This window comes from Ruditapes philippinarum, unplaced genomic scaffold (genome assembly GCF_026571515.1).
Source record: "Ruditapes philippinarum isolate M1 unplaced genomic scaffold, ASM2657151v2 ctg1912_1_1_1_1, whole genome shotgun sequence".
Classification (NCBI taxonomy): Eukaryota; Metazoa; Mollusca; class Bivalvia; order Venerida; family Veneridae; genus Ruditapes; species Ruditapes philippinarum.
In genome coordinates this window covers 44,922-61,005 of record NW_026862146.1, presented here as the reverse complement: position 1 = coordinate 61,005, position 16,084 = coordinate 44,922, and the positions used below count along the sequence as shown (strand labels likewise).

The 16,084-nt window shown below is 32.1% G+C and overlaps 1 protein-coding gene across 1 annotated transcript in view; it reads left to right on the top strand.

The window, feature by feature from the left end:
• LOC132718103 (hydroxymethylglutaryl-CoA synthase 1-like) overlaps nucleotides 1-15,785 on the top strand; it is a 32,055-nt gene extending 16,270 nt beyond the window's left edge. Inside the window, exons 5-9 of the mRNA XM_060701733.1 lie at nucleotides 1,742-1,898; nucleotides 2,659-2,829; nucleotides 4,883-5,115; nucleotides 5,544-5,683; nucleotides 10,546-15,785. Coding sequence (XP_060557716.1) covers nucleotides 1,742-1,898; nucleotides 2,659-2,829; nucleotides 4,883-5,115; nucleotides 5,544-5,683; nucleotides 10,546-10,569 — 725 coding nt within the window. The 3' untranslated portion in view covers nucleotides 10,570-15,785. The remainder of the gene's footprint in view (nucleotides 1-1,741; nucleotides 1,899-2,658; nucleotides 2,830-4,882; nucleotides 5,116-5,543; nucleotides 5,684-10,545) is intronic.
• Nucleotides 15,786-16,084: the final 299 nt, after the last annotated feature.

Sequence of the window (16,084 nt, the reverse complement as noted above, 5' to 3'; positions counted from 1 at the left end):
AGGGTCTATAATCTTTCCCTCATATGACAACAGATAGCTAGATTATTAGGTATAAAGATTTTGGACAGGTTATATGACCCTATTTAAATAGTTGTTTGTATATATAACCCAAGCAGCTAGTCAAGGGTTATATTGCAAACAACTGTTAATTTAAGGCCATATATCCTGTCAGGAATCTTTATAACAAATTTATGATACAGCAAACTTCCTTTTTTAGAGAAAAAAAAGATTTCTTCAAAAAATGACAGCAGCTGTGCATAAACAACTACATGTATATAAACATTACAGTTAGCCATTGAAAAGCGACGTCTAAATGTGCAGTATTTTGAAGTATTTTGCAATAACATAGTAAATCAATTCAATGAAACAGTAAAACATATACTCATGTATGAGAAATGACAACACATCACTTATCACTAAGGATTACACAAAAAGAAAGCTAAAACTAAACTATTAAAAAGAGAGTAGTTTATTCCACAGTACACAGCCATTATATTCAAATGATTTTGCAATTTAACTTTTGTCTTTTGTTACTATTAATAAATTTCATAACAATAACATGCAGCTTGCTTATACACTTTCACTTGACCTGTTCATATACGAATGGATAGAATGTATGGGAATGATCCAGCATTTTCATCTGAAAAACGTATGTGTGCTCAACAAAAATTTCTAAAACAAAGAAATATTGTTGCAATATACAATCATGCTTGCATTTATAAAAATTGTCATTTAGGTAGGATTCAAATCAGGGCTGGTGCATGTGTAAATAAATAAACAATACTTAAACTTTAAAATGTAAATTGTTAAAATGTAGAAGTACTTTAACTCCCTTGTAATATAATTCACCTAGGAAAATATGCAAACTATTAAGACGGAACTTTTCCAAAATAGAACCTTGACTTAAGTCTTATATCTGATGTAAGAATCAAATAATTAGCTAAATTTTTCTTAAATGAATTGTCTCCCTTGATCTTATAAAAGATTAATCAGTTACTTTTGACTAAAAAATTCATTGTATTTATTTTACTCCTTAGTAAGTTCAAAGGTTTTCATTTGCGGTGTCCATGCTGCTAACGAAACTCAGCCTTTTATATGTGACATGCTAACAGTTTGTTAACAATATTTGAAACTTTTTAAGTTGCTTAAAAAATACTTACAAAAAGGCACCAGAAGGGTTGCTTATAGTGCTTACACTGCTAACAGATAATAAAATACAAGTTAAAAAATCATACAATGCGCTGCTTATTAAACTGACTTATCTAATAAATAAATAATTAGAATATGCAATAACAAAGTAATTTGGTAAATATGATAAAAACTTAAATAAAAAAAATATTATCTTTGTATGCAGAACTTAACTTCCTTGATGAATCAAAATAATCATGATGTAGTAATTAAATGACATCATCATATGGTGAATAACCAACATGGCTGACAATAAACACTTCCGGGTTTTAGGAAATGGTAGAATTACCAATATTAGCATAAGGGTAAGCTATAAAAAATAATGTACATTGACATACAATCAGTAGATTTTTATAACATATCAACTGTATTTAACTAGAATATAAGTATATGTAGGCTAATTAAAGGGTAAAATAAGCTCAGTGAAATGCAGTACATCACAATATATCAATATCATTACTTTGTATGTTGTTTCATGTAATATTTGATAATATTTTATCATGTTTCATTTTTTTCCCAAGATTTTCAATATTTAACTTCTTTATACTTTCAGCTGGTTCAAGTCTGTTAGATTGTGCTGATGCCTTTGTCTTTCATTCACCGTTTTGTAAACTTGTCCAAAAGTCTGTAGCTAGAATTATGTTCAATGATTTTCTTCAAGACCCTCATCCAGAACAAAGACAAATCTTTACTGGTTTAGATGCATTTAGGTTAGTTAATATATGTGTATTTTAAAACTTGGGGTGTTAAAACATCCTTGCTGTTATAATTACTTCATTTTGAGAAGGATGTACACAGTGTCTGTTCCTGGATTTTTGAAAAACAGTTTGAATTTTCATCGAAAAGTGAGAATTTATTACATTTGTTGATCTTTTTCTTCCTTTCTCTATGTAAAATCCCCCCCCCCCTTGCCCTCTGAAAAAATAGGGGAAATTCTCAAAGATATGAGTGAATCTCCCCATCCCCCGTCCTAGAATAGACACTGTACATCTGCATTGGAAATGAATATATATTATGGTGATATGATGAATTAAAGTTTCATGAAATGAATGTTTAAATGGTGATTGAACTTCTATGTTGATCTATTTATGTGTGTCCTGCCATTTTACATGTACATGCTTAAGGTCCATTGCAGAGAATTTGGTAATAACTGGTTAGTTTTCCAGGAAAGCTGGTTAAGTTGATCACCCTCCAGAATAGATCCAGAAATGTGTTAAAATCAGTGTAAAAAACACAAACTGAAATAAACAGATTTCAGTATCAGTACACATAATGAGGTGGTAACAACATACAAACTAGCTAGTATATCTGTAAGTTTGTAAATTCTAATAATACGAATTTATACATTTTTTTATTCACATAGATAAAGATATATTTATTATTGAATTTCATCTCTTTAAAGTATAAATAAACTGTAACAAATTTTGATTTACATGTTTATGACCTGCCTAAATTAAAAATTCTTTCCAGAGAATTTAAATTAGAAGACACATATTTCAACAAACAGGTAGAAACTGCCTTTATGACTGCTAGTAGAACAGAATTTATCAAAAAGACAGAGCCATCACTATTACTTGCCAAGCAGATAGGAAATATGTACACTCCTTCAGTATATGGAGGTCTTGTTTCTTTCTTAATCAGGTAATTAGGGGTTGTTTTCTTATGAGAAATCTTTACATTGACTTGAATAAGACCATCCTTATGGTTTACATGATAAAAATCTAGACTGTTTCTATATTTGAGACTTAATATTACCGATTACATTGACCATAACTACAAGCTCAAAATTACTGACCCTTCAGATTTCTCATCGATCAAAACTACTGACTTTTCAGATTCCTTATTGACTGTTACTACAAGCTCAAAACTACTGACTTTTCAGATTTCTTATTGACCATTGCTACAAGCTCAAAACTACTGACCTTCAAATTTCTTATTGACCGTTACTACAAGCTCAAATGACTGACCTTCAAATTTCTTATTGACCAATACGACAATCTCAAAACTACTGACCTTTCAGATTTCTTATTGACCAATACTACAACCTAAAAACTACTGACCTTTCAGATTTCTTTATATTGACCAATACTACAATCTCAAAACTACTGACCTTTCAGATTTCTTATTGACCAATACTACAATCTCAAAACTACTGACCTTTCAGATTTCTTATTGACCGTTACTACAAGCTCAAAACTACTGACCTTTCAGATTTCTTATTGACCATTACTACAAGCTCAAAACTACTGACCTTCAAATTTCTTATTGACCAATACTACAATCTCAAAACTACTGACCTTTCAGATTTCTTATTGACCATTACTACAAGCTCAAAACTACTGACCTTTCAGATTTCTTATTGACCAATACTACAATATCGAAACTACTGACCTTTCAGATTTCTTATTGACCATTAATACAAGCTCAAAACTACTGACCTTTCAAATTTGTTATTGACTTTTACTACAATCTCAAAATTACTGACCCTCCAGATTTTTTATTGACCAATACTACAATCTCAAAACTACTGAATTTTCAGATTCCTTATTGACCATTACTACAATCTTAAAATTACTGACCTTTCAGATTTCTTATTGACCATTACTACAAGCTCAAAACTACTGACCTTTCAGATTTCTTATTGACCATAACTACAAGTTTAAAATCATTGAACTTTAGGGGCTTCTGTGGCCAAGTGGTTAAGGTTGTTGACTTCAAAACACTTGCCCCTCACTGCTGTTGGTTTGAATCCCGACACAGACTTTTAATGCTTTCATGTGAGGAGGCTATCCAGCTAGCTTACGGGACGTCAGTGTTTCTACTCAGGTACCCGTTTGTGCCTGAAATAATACATGGAAGGGCACCTGAGGTCTTCCTCCACCAGTAAAGCCTGAACATCGTCATATGACCTATACTGTGTAGGTGTGATGTAAAACTCAATAAAACAAACAAACAAACACTGAACTTTAAGGTTTTTTTTTCATTTACAATAACTACAAGCTCTAAAAATCAGTGTTTTTGCATAAGTACTTTTCTGGGTGAGTTGATATGAAATAGTACTTTGAAATGAATTTCACCAAATAAAAGTTAGAGGTTATTATTTGTTATATATGCTCAATGTAAAGCTCTTGTTACTTCCTTTTATATTAAAGATATACTATGCTCAAATTTAATTTTTCAAAATATTAATAATTGCTACACAGTCTTTTTCTATGTATAAAATAAACATGTTTCGACTTCATTTAAAGTAAATATGTTTTGTTTTGAACTCTACACACTTTAAGTGGTCACAATATGAATATATAGTGTCATTAAAAAAACTGGCAGTTTTTTAAAGAAAAGACCACCTTTACTCAACTTGTAATAGGGAATGCAGCTTCCCATATATAGTTTATTTATTATTTTATTCAAGAATTTCATGGATTTCAATACATTTATAAGATAAAAATATTTTACCCAAAGATGAGCATAGTATATCTTTAAAAGAAAATTGAAAGTATTGTTGAAAATTGGTACTTTTCTTTAGCAATGGCTAAATAATAAATGTATTGTGCATCTAATTTAAGTTGAAAAAAAATGTTTTTCACAGTTCAACTTTTAAAATTTAAATTAATTGTACTGATTTATTATAACTGATCATCAAAACAGCTGTTCAGTCATGAATGTAATAAGTGTTCTTTTTCATTATTTTCAGTCGACCAGTGGAAGATCTAGCAGATTGTAGAATTATTTTATTTTCATATGGGTCTGGTTTAGCTTCATCTATGTATTCACTGCGGGTCACTAAAGACTTTTCACCTCAGTCAGATCTTCACAAATTGGTTAATAATCTTAGTGATGTCAAAATGAGGCTGGACAGAAGAAAAAAAGTTGCACCAGAAATATTTGATAATTTGATGAAACTAAGGGAGACAACTCATCATAAAGGTGAATATTCTATAAGATGAGTTCTTTATCTTTATTCTTAGAGAGTTTACTTCAAAAGAATAATTGTTCAATCATTAAAGCAAAGATATGGAAAAACATTGTATTATTTAGCAAATGGAATTCTTAATTTTGTTTCTAGCACACTGAAGTTTTGTAGATTCATGAATTTATGAAATTCGGATTGTAATTGTATGTATTTCAAGAAAACTTTCAAATTTCTTGTAATGAAATTGTTAGACCTATGAAGTCAAGACTGACAATATATAACATTTGCATGAACATAAATTAGATCAATATATGGATTAACAATCAGTCTAGTTGATATTATAAAACTCAGTTAATGTTGAATTGTTCCAATCTGAAATTGTAGTGTCTAGCATTCACTACAAACTGACTTAAAGAAAATATATATGATATAAACATTGCAGCACCGTACAAGCCAGAAAGTAGTATAGCCCATTTATTCCCAGGAACATACTATCTTTTTGATGTAGATGACAAACATCGTAGAAAATATAAAAGAAAACCATTGACAGAACCAGTAGATGTAGCTGACCAACTTTCACAGGTATGTAGTTTCATTATATTTGAGGTTTTACCTGTGCTGTTCAGCATGGAAAATTGAACCAAAATTACATCATCTATTGTTGGTTTCTTTATAAGATACTGTTAACATGTACTGCATGTACTATGTTTCACATGATTATTTGGCACAACTTTTGTTCTCTGCTTTTTTGCTGTCTTATTCCTTAAGATTTGTTTGAAAACTTAATTCTTACTATCTGAGTAGGTATGAGGGTCGTCCAGAAAGTTTGTAGACTCCTGCTTTAATACGAGTGTGTCGCATCAGAATTACATGAAACTTTCTTTAATCACTCAGCAATGTTCCGTGATGTATGCTAGAAAATTTCAAAACTTTTTTCACTGGTTTATGTAAAGGGATGTTCACCGTTGCTTCCCACACATTTCCTCTGTCTATCAACCCATTTGTCATACACCTTTGAGTACCAGTCACTCTCAATTCCAGAAATAATGAGTATTGTTTTTAGCTCACCTGTCACAAAGTGACAGGGTGAGCTTTTGTGATCGCTTTACGTCCGTCGTCCGTCCGTCCGGCGTCCGTCCGTCGTCCTTCTGTCGTCCATAAACTTTTACTTTAAATGACATCTCCTCATAAACCGCAGAGCCAATTTCATCCAAACTTCACAGGAATGTTCCTTTGGTGGTGACCTTTATAAAATTGTTCGAAGAATTTAATTCCATGCAGAACTCTGGTTGCCATGGCAACCGATAGAAAAAACTTAAAATATCTTCTTTTAAAAAACCGAAAGAGGTAGAGCTTAGATACTTGGCATGAAACATCTTCTAGTGAGTGTCTATCAAGTTTGTTCAAATAAAAGCCCTGGGGTCAAAATTGGCCCCGCCCCAGGGGGTCATTGATTTTCCCTATATGCATATAGTAAAAAATTAAAAAATCTTCTTTAAAAGAACCCAAAGAGCTAGAGCTAAGATATTTAGCATGAAACATCTTCTAATGGGTGTCTACCAAGTTTGTTCAAATAAAAGCCCTGGGGTCAAAATTGGCCCCGCCCCAGGGGGTCATTGATTTTCGATATATGCATATAGTAAAAACTTATAAAATCTTCTTTTAAAGAACCCAAAGAGCTAGAGCTAAGATATTTAGCATGAAACATCTTCTAGTGAGTGTCTATCAAGTTTGTTCAAATAAAAGCCCTGGGGTCAAAATTGGCCCCGCCCCAGGGGGTCATTGATTTTCCCTATATGCATATAGTAAAAACTTAAAAAAACTTCTTTTAGAGAACCCAAAGAGCTAGAGCTAAGATACTTAGCATGAAAGATGTTTTAATGGGTGTCTACCAAATTTGTTCAAATAAGAGCCCTGGGGTTAAAATTGGCCCTGTCCTGGGGGTCATTGATTTTCCTTATATGTGTATTACAAAAGCTTTTTAAAAAAATCTTCTTTGAAAAAACCCAAATAGCTAGAGTTTAGATATTAAGCATGAAACATCTTCAAATGGGTGTCTACCAAATTTGTTCAAATAAAAGCCCTAGGGTCAAAATTGGCCCCGCCCCAGGGGGTCATTGATTTTCCCTATATGCATATAGTAAAAACTTAAAAAAATCTTCTTTAAAAGAGACCAAAGAGCCAGAGCTAAGATATTTAGCATGAAACATCTTCTAATGGGTGTCTACCAAGTTTGTTCAAATAAAAGCCCTAGGGTCAAAATTGGCCCCACCCCAGGGGGGTCATTGATTTTCCCTATATGCATATAGTAAAAACTTAAAAAATCTTCTTTAAAAGAGCCCAAAGAGCTAGAGCTAAGATATTTAGCATGAAACATCTTCTAATGAATGTCTACCAAGTTTGTTCAAATAAAAGCCCTGGGGTCAAAATTTGCCCCGCCCCAGGGGGTCATTGATTTTCCCAATATGCATATAGTAAAAACTTATAAAATCTTCTTTTAAAGAACCCAAAGAGCTAGAGCTAAGATATTTAGCATGAAACATCATCTAATGAGTATCTATCAAGTTTGTGCAAATAAAAGCCCTGGGGTCAAAATTGGTCCCGCCCCAGGGGGTCATTGATTTTCCCTATATGCATATAGTAAAAACTTAAAAAAACTTCTTTTAGAGAACCCAAAGAGCTAGAGCTAAGATACTTAGCATGAAAGATGTTCTAATGGGTGTCTACCAAATTTGTTCAAATAAGAGCCCTGGGGTTAAAATTGACCCTGTCCCGGGGGTCATTGATTTTCCTTATATGTGTATTGCAAAAGCTTTTTAAAAAAATCTTCTTTGAAAAAACCCAAATAGCTAGAGTTTAGATATAAAACATGAAACATCTTCCAGTTAGTGTCTTCAAAGTTCAAATAAAAGCCCTAGGGTCAAAATTGGCCCTGACACGGGGGACATTAATTTTCCTTATATGTGTATAGCAAAAACTTAAAAATCTTCTTTGAATAAAAACAAATAGCTAGAGTTTAGATATTAAGCATGAAACACCTTCTAGTGAGTGTCTTCAAAGTTTGTTCAAATAAAAGCCCTGTGGTCAAAACTGGCCCGCCCTAGGGACGTCATTGCTTTTAACTATATGTGTATAGTAAAAACTTAAATTTTTTTTTTTTTTAAAAACTCAATGAGCTAGACCTTAGATGTTTAGCATGAAACATCTTCTAATGGGTGTCTTCCAATTTTGTTCAAATAAAAGCCCTGGGGTTTAAACTGGCCTCGCTCTGTGGGCCTATACAGGTGAGCGACTTCAGGGCCATCATGGCCCTCTTGTTGTGAAATTCCTGAATTTTATACCCCTGAGTTGTGACTTTATCAATGGAAACACAGTGAAATCCATCAGTGCTAAGTCCATACTGTATGGTGCATGCAGCAGAGTCTCAAACTCCAGTTACTGAATTTCCAGTGAATTAGTTGCTGCCATATGAAACCATGTTTCATGCGTTGTAATAATTCTGTCCAAAAATTCATCACCACCTCTTTTCCATTTGCAAAGAAATTATTTTGCTGCTCTAACACATGCCTCTTTATTATCACTGGAAAGTAACCTTCGGACCAAACATACTCAAACATATTCAATTCAAAAGTATTAGTGAGAATTGTAGCACAGTTGTCTTTCAAATATCACATTGTTCAGAAATAGAACTACCGTAAGTCGCTGGTCATCATCAATGACGTTCTTTACTAATGTTAAGGATTTGTAATGTTTAGTCTTCCTAAACGTAAATCTTTTGTAGTTTCAACTCTACCATCATGAAATCGCTTGTACCAATTGTATACATGAGTGCGAGAAACACTTGGCCTCTTACTGTTTCAATTAATTAATTCAGTTGTCTCTCCAGGCGTTTTCCCAAGCTTCATGCAGAATTTTACTAGCACACGCTGCTCCGCCCAAACGTCCGACATCGTCATTTTTGGCGAGTTTTCTTCCATGATTTATTGGCAATACTTCTCCTTACTATTTTATTTCTAAATTGATAAAGTTCAATTGATAACAATATAACATCAGCGTGTAACGCCACATCATGGAGTGTTAATCATAAAGTTACCCGTGTCCCTCCGTCCATCCATCCGTATGAACCCAGAGGTACTTGTGTGACTTGGAGAACAATGGGTAACAGTAAATTCTCTTTGATCCTATTCATTCCGTTTTTACATGTGTGTCTTTTTTTTAAGCTTTGTGTGACTAAAAATGGCCAAAAAGATCAAAGGAAAAGTCACATAAGCACCTGGGTATTTTCATGTGGATATCTTTAGTATTTTTAGAGTTATTGCCCTTGACTTAGTAAAAATTTGCAATTTTCAACTTGTGTCGCTAGTTACTAAAAAAGTATTTGACCTAGAATCATGAAACCTTTCAAGAATGTTGCTCAGCATGTGTAGTTGTGCACCTTGGTATATTCCTGTGGATATTTTTAGTATTTTAAGAGTTATTGCCCTTGACTTAGTAAAAATTTCCAATTTTCAAATTGTGACGCACGTAACTAAAAAAATATTTGACCTAGAGTCATGAAACCTTACAAGAATGTTGCTTAGCATGTGTAGTTGTGGTATTTTTGTGTGGATATTTTTTTAGTATTTTAAGAGTTATTGCCCTTGACTTAGTAAAAATTTGCAATTTTCAACTTGTGTCGCATGTAACTCAAAAAATATTTGTCCTAGAGTCATGACACCTTACAGGAATGTTGATCAGTATGTGTTGTTGTGCGCCTGGGTATTTTCATGTAGATATATATAGTATTTTTAGAGTTATTGCCATTGACTTAGTAAAAATTTGCAATTTTCAACTTGTGTCGCATGTAACTCAAAAAGTATTTGACCTAGAGTCATAAAACCTTACAAGAATATTGCTCAGCATGTGTTGTTGTGTATCTGGGTATTTTCCTTTGGATATTTTTTCGTACTTTTAGATTTATTGCTCTTGAATTAGTAAAAATTTCCAATTTTTAACTTTTGTTGCACATAACTAAAAAAGTATTTGACCTAAAGTCTTGAAACCTTACAGGAATGGTGCTCAGCATGTGTAGTTGTGCACCTGGGTATTTTCGTGTGGATATTTTTAGTATTTTAAGAGTTATTGCCCTTGACTTAGTAAAAATTTACAATATTCAACTTGTGTCGCATGAAACTCAAAAGGTATTTGACCTGTAGGCCTGAAAGTTTACAAGAATGTTGGTCAGCATGTGTACTTATGCACCCTGGGGTCTTCTTGTGGATTTATTCAATATTTGTAGTATTTGCCTTTTACTAAATAAAAGATTTTTAGTTTTCAGCTTGGGCACATGTCTCCTGTGACAGCTCTTGTTAGTTTTGATATTTTCTATAGATCTTCTTTCCTTCATTTACTTGGCTCCAAATCATTTACTCAATGGTGTAGATGAATATTTTTCTCTCTTACAGAATTTACATTTGGGCAGTTCCTGATATTGTGGCAACATTAACGAAGACACAACCTTTTATTTGTGATAAAAAAGACAAAAGTGGATTTTTCTATTGATTTCTTGACTGTATTTTGGTTGACTGATTTTTGTGACAACATGAGTTAACCCTGAACCTACTAGATTTGTATAATGAATTTGCCCAGCTTTGAATTTGGAACAGCCAATTCAAAGTTTTAGGGATTTTTATTTCAAATAGAAAAATTAAGTGGTATAGAGCTGTAGAGTTGGGTCAGACTGCTGATCTTGGTTCCAGCAGATTAAGGCTAATAATGATGAACTGTCAAGAGTGTTTTCATTATATGAAGAATCAGTGAGTTGTTCTTATCTTTTTTTTGCTGCCCAAAGGCATACAAAGCTATATCATTTGAATATACTCTTATTAGTCTTTACTTTGAAACAGTTGTTATATAGTGTTAGGAAGCTGGGAATGTCAAAAATATAAATATTAGGTAACAATATAGTGTATGAACTATGAGTTCATTAACAGTGTCATTAATATGTGATTGATGTTCATAGTTTACATTCCAAAAAAAATGAAAAAGAAAGTGTTTTATACAACATAAGAAATATAAACAATTGCTGGTGCTAAACTCTGGATCTTATAATAAAAGCTTTCTAAATGAGCTTTTTACAATAGAAATTGAGAGGACATTAATAAAAAAGATTTGTATGAGAAAGTAAATAGTGATGTTGGAAAAGTGAAGATGAAAAATCTAAATTTGAATCAAGCAAAATGTTGCAAATAAAAGGACAAGAGGCTGCTCTCTTGCAACAGAAAATAAGGATTAAAAGAAATATCATGATAAAAAGGTATAAGTAATATTGGTTATTTTGCTATGTAGCATAAGAATGTATTAGCATGGTACGAAATGGTTAATGAAGTATTGCTGGGTACAAATCATATCATCATGATGATACAATCCTGATAAAATACAATAAATCATTATCTTAAACAGGACAATAAAAATATTACCATGTTAAAGAAATAGCTTTAAATGTAAAATTGTTATACCTCTTTAATCTTTACCATACTAAATATTTTAAATTTGCCTGTTCATCTTTCAATTTAGATACAAACATTCATTATTTTTAGGGTAATATTGATAATAAATAAATAAGTAGTGACTGAATGCCAAACAGTGCAGACCATGATCAGATGGCACAGATATGCCAGCTTATTTTGGTCTGCACTGGTCACATGTGTACATTCAGTTGCACATGTCGGTTTAAGGGTTAAAAGAGGAAGTGCATTTATATTTGTTTGTCTTATTATTGTAGCTTAGATTTCAACTACTGCTATGTTGTAGCTTTATTGACTATCAGGTACTTTCTGTGTTCAATTGTTAATGATATTTTACAAACTGAAATTCTTACCAAGTTTGTTTTACAAAAATAATACCTATATTCCAATGTAATACCAAGTCTCCAGTGGCATTTTGTTGAACAGTTTATTAGGGTAATAGATTAGTGTTTTTATGAATATACAATGCAATAATTGAAGGGCATTGTTGTATGTATGTTTATAATAGTTTATCTATCACTGCCATTGTAAACCATATGGATCTTGACATATGAAGAAGCTATCGGGTTCTAATGATTAATAGACACATAAGTTGTTGCATTGATTCTATTTCTTTCAATGTCAAGGATTGAATACTGCTTTAACCTGTGCTGGTTGGCATGAAATTATAACAGGTATATTATTTCTGCTAAATGACTGAATTTTTTTACAACAAAGTTGAAAAGATATCAGATTTGTGCCATAAATGTTAACATTTCTATATTCATTTTGTATTTCTATATTAGTTATTAATATTTATCTTTGTTGAATAATGGTTGTTAAACATTGGATGAAATATTTTAACATGATGAATAACAAGTAAATACTGTAAGAAACATTTATATATACTATGTTTTGTATGTAGCATAACCAGGACATTGCTAAATTTATGTATTTAACTTGCTTTGTTTTGAATTTGGAATAGTCTGTTTTTTTACAGTCTGTGATTTTACATGACAAAAGCTAAAATAGATATACCAGTTAGTAGTGTCAGACTGCACAATAAAATGGACATAGGCAAGCATTTGCTGTTACAATTCAAATAGTTTATTTATTACATTTTTCATCCTATTTAACACTTTTGCCTATGGCATTTGCAAAGTTAATTTCAATATATTGACCAGATTACATCTTTAATTATTAATTATATAATGCACAGAAAATAACTTGTTAAATGCGTAGCTGTAGGACAGGGTGTTATGTAAAAGTATATGAAAATCAAACCGTGTGATGATTTTTGTAGAATTTCTGTATTGAAATATACAGTGTAGTTTTATTTTTAGTCCCCTACCGGTTTACCGGAGGGGACTTTAGGTTTACCCTCCGTCCGTCTGTCCGTCTGTCCGTCCGTCTGTCCATCTGTCCGTCCGTCTGTCTGTCCGTCCGTCAGTCCGTCCGTCCACAAAACTGGATCCCGCGATAACTTGAAAAGTACTGAAAATATTTTTATGAAACTTGGTATATGGATAGATGGCAGTATGGAGATTATGCACGTCTTTTTATTTTCTTCCTATGTTGAAAATTCTGGTTGCTATGGCAACAAATAGGCTGAAAATATGGCAAATTTTACACATAAACTGGATCCAGTGATAACGCAAAAAGTACTGGAAATGTTTTTTATGAAACTTGACATATGGGTAGATGGCAGTCTTGAGATTATGCCACGTCTTTTTCTTTTCTTCCTATGTTGAAAATTCTGGTTGCTATGGCAACAAATAGGCTGAAAATGTGGCAAATTTTACACATAAACTGGATCCAGTGATAACGCAAAAAGTACTGGAAATATTTTTATGAAACTTGACATATGGGTAGATGACAGTCTTGAGATTATGTACGTCTTTTTCTTTTCTTCCTATGTTGAAAATTCTGGTTGCTATGGCAACAAATAGGCTGAAAATATGGCAAATTTTACACATAAACTGGATCCAGTGATAACGCAAAAAGTAATGGAAATATTTTTATGAAACTTGACATATGGGTAGATAGCAGTCTTGAGATTATGCATGTCTTATCTGTTCTTCCTATTTTGAAAAAATATCTGTTGCCTTGGCAACAAATAGGCTTCAAACATGGCAAATATAACAATATTTGTGATTAGTCAAAAAGAGCTGAAATTTTTTATGAAATTGCATCTTTAATTCAAGAGTTATCTCCTCTTTAAGAATTTTGCTTTTAAAATGTTATATTTTGGTAACAGGGATGTTTCAAATATTAACTTTAGAGTGTCCTTCAGTCCGTCTGTCTGTCTGTTCATAAAAACTGTTTCCTGTGATCACTTTTAAAGAACTTTTCCAACAAATTTACTTAAAATAGAGAAAAATTGAAACATTAGTGAATGGCCAGTGGCCCTTCAGAATGTTGATTGGTTTCTAACCGGTAGGGGACTTATGGATTGCTTGCAATACTATGATAATTGCTTGTTTGCTATGAATATGTAATAGGTTCTACTGGTATTTTTATTACAAAATAGATGTTTCAATTACTGAGATTAATATACATTGTATATCTGTCAAGAATTGTCTATGTGTAGATTACATTTTAGAAGTTGTCATGACATTTCCATACTGTGGCTATGATTTAATGGTAGGTATTTTAGCCCACCTTTTTGCTAAACTGTACACGTTTGTGATAGCGTTATATCATCCGTTATTATCTATTAAACAGCTTATCCTGCAAAACCCCCAGATAAATCTTGTCCAAACTTAAGACAAATGATCTTTAAAATGGTGTCTTTAGACAGTTAAATGCAAGTAGGTCAGAGAACTAAGATACAGATTTTATAACATAAAACCTTTCAATTTTTTTCCAGTTAGAAACAGAGCCTATGTGTAGCATTAACTTGTATAATGACTAGCTCACTTTAAAACAATTTCCTGTACTTGATTCATAGATATTTATATGAAGTTGCAACTTCTTGTACAAGACCATTTATTTAGATTATGAATGCACTTGCCATGCTTCAAAGTCTTGTTGTGTCATTTGTCAGTTAAAGGCTTTTAAATATTGATGAGTCAACTGTATACTGTTTGATCAATTTTCACATACATACAGGATAACTTGTAACTGACTTAGAAACACAAGCTAATATTGACACAGAAATATAGGCTAGCCTGGCCATACACAAGTGTCACAGCTTGGACATTGTTGTTGCTAATATTGAAAGGGTTAATCTTAAACATTTGTTGTGTAATGACTTTTGCATTTTCACTAGTTAAGCTTTTATTCACTCAGTATTTTTATTTATTTTGTTGAAATATGTTGACTGTTATATATGTATGTCATTTTGGAAATGGGGCATTTCAGAGTAATGTTTGTAGAGACATTCTCAAATAATGTGTTCATGACTACTTTATCATATAGGGAAGTTTGTAGAAAGATAAAGCCATATGTTTACATTATTACTATATTTCAATCAGTACTTAAAATTTTTTTTAGACTTTTAGATGAATGCAAATAACTTTTTACTATCTTAATGAATTATGTTAGAGAATGTAGGCATTGCATTTTACAAAGCCATTCTTAGCCTATACTTTTGTATAAGTTATATACATGTATATATGCATGTGTAATTTTATAAAAAAATAACACAATTTTAGTCAATAAATTGTGTGTTCTGATGGAAATAGTATTAAGATTTATTGAAACCAAAAGTAAAACCTCCTTAATGTAAGTTAATGATTAGCATACTTTTGTTAAATTTTTAAAATTGTATGCTTAGTTGTTCAGATTGGCGTATATAAAGTGACCCTGAGCTTGTGACACATATATGTTGCTTTTCACTTCATAGTAAAATATAGGACCATTAAATGTGTTATTCAGGGATAAAGTAATGAGTGTCAAGGATTTTGTTATCAAGATGTTATATTGTCAGAGGGTAGATTAGATAGAGTAATCAGTACATTACTACGATATATTGTCCTTGTAGCATCTCACCTACTAAGATTACCCTTTACTTCAGTGAGTTAACATCATATATATCATATGCACTTTGAAATATTATGAAATATTTGCCCTTAGACACAATATATAATGGAAGAACTTTTTTTATATGTGTTTTTCAGTATCATTCTTTATGTTAAGTGTTTGATTCTTACATATACAATTTACATATATTGCTTAAATAAATTTTATGAATCTAATCAGTGAATTGTGTTTTTAGCTCACCTGAGCATATGCTCAGGGTGAGCTATTAGGATCACCCTTCGTCCGTCGTCTGTCGTCCGTTGTCCGTCGTATGTCGTACGTCGTCCGTTGTCCGTTCACACTTTTCAAACGTCATCTCCTCTGAAACCATAAGGCAGATCATAATGAAACTTCACAGGGATGTTCCTTGTGTGAAGCCTTAACAAAGTTGTTCAAAGAATTCCATTCCATGCAGAACTCTGGTTGTAATGGCAACCAAAAGAAAAAACTTTAAACATTTTCTTCTAAAAAACCC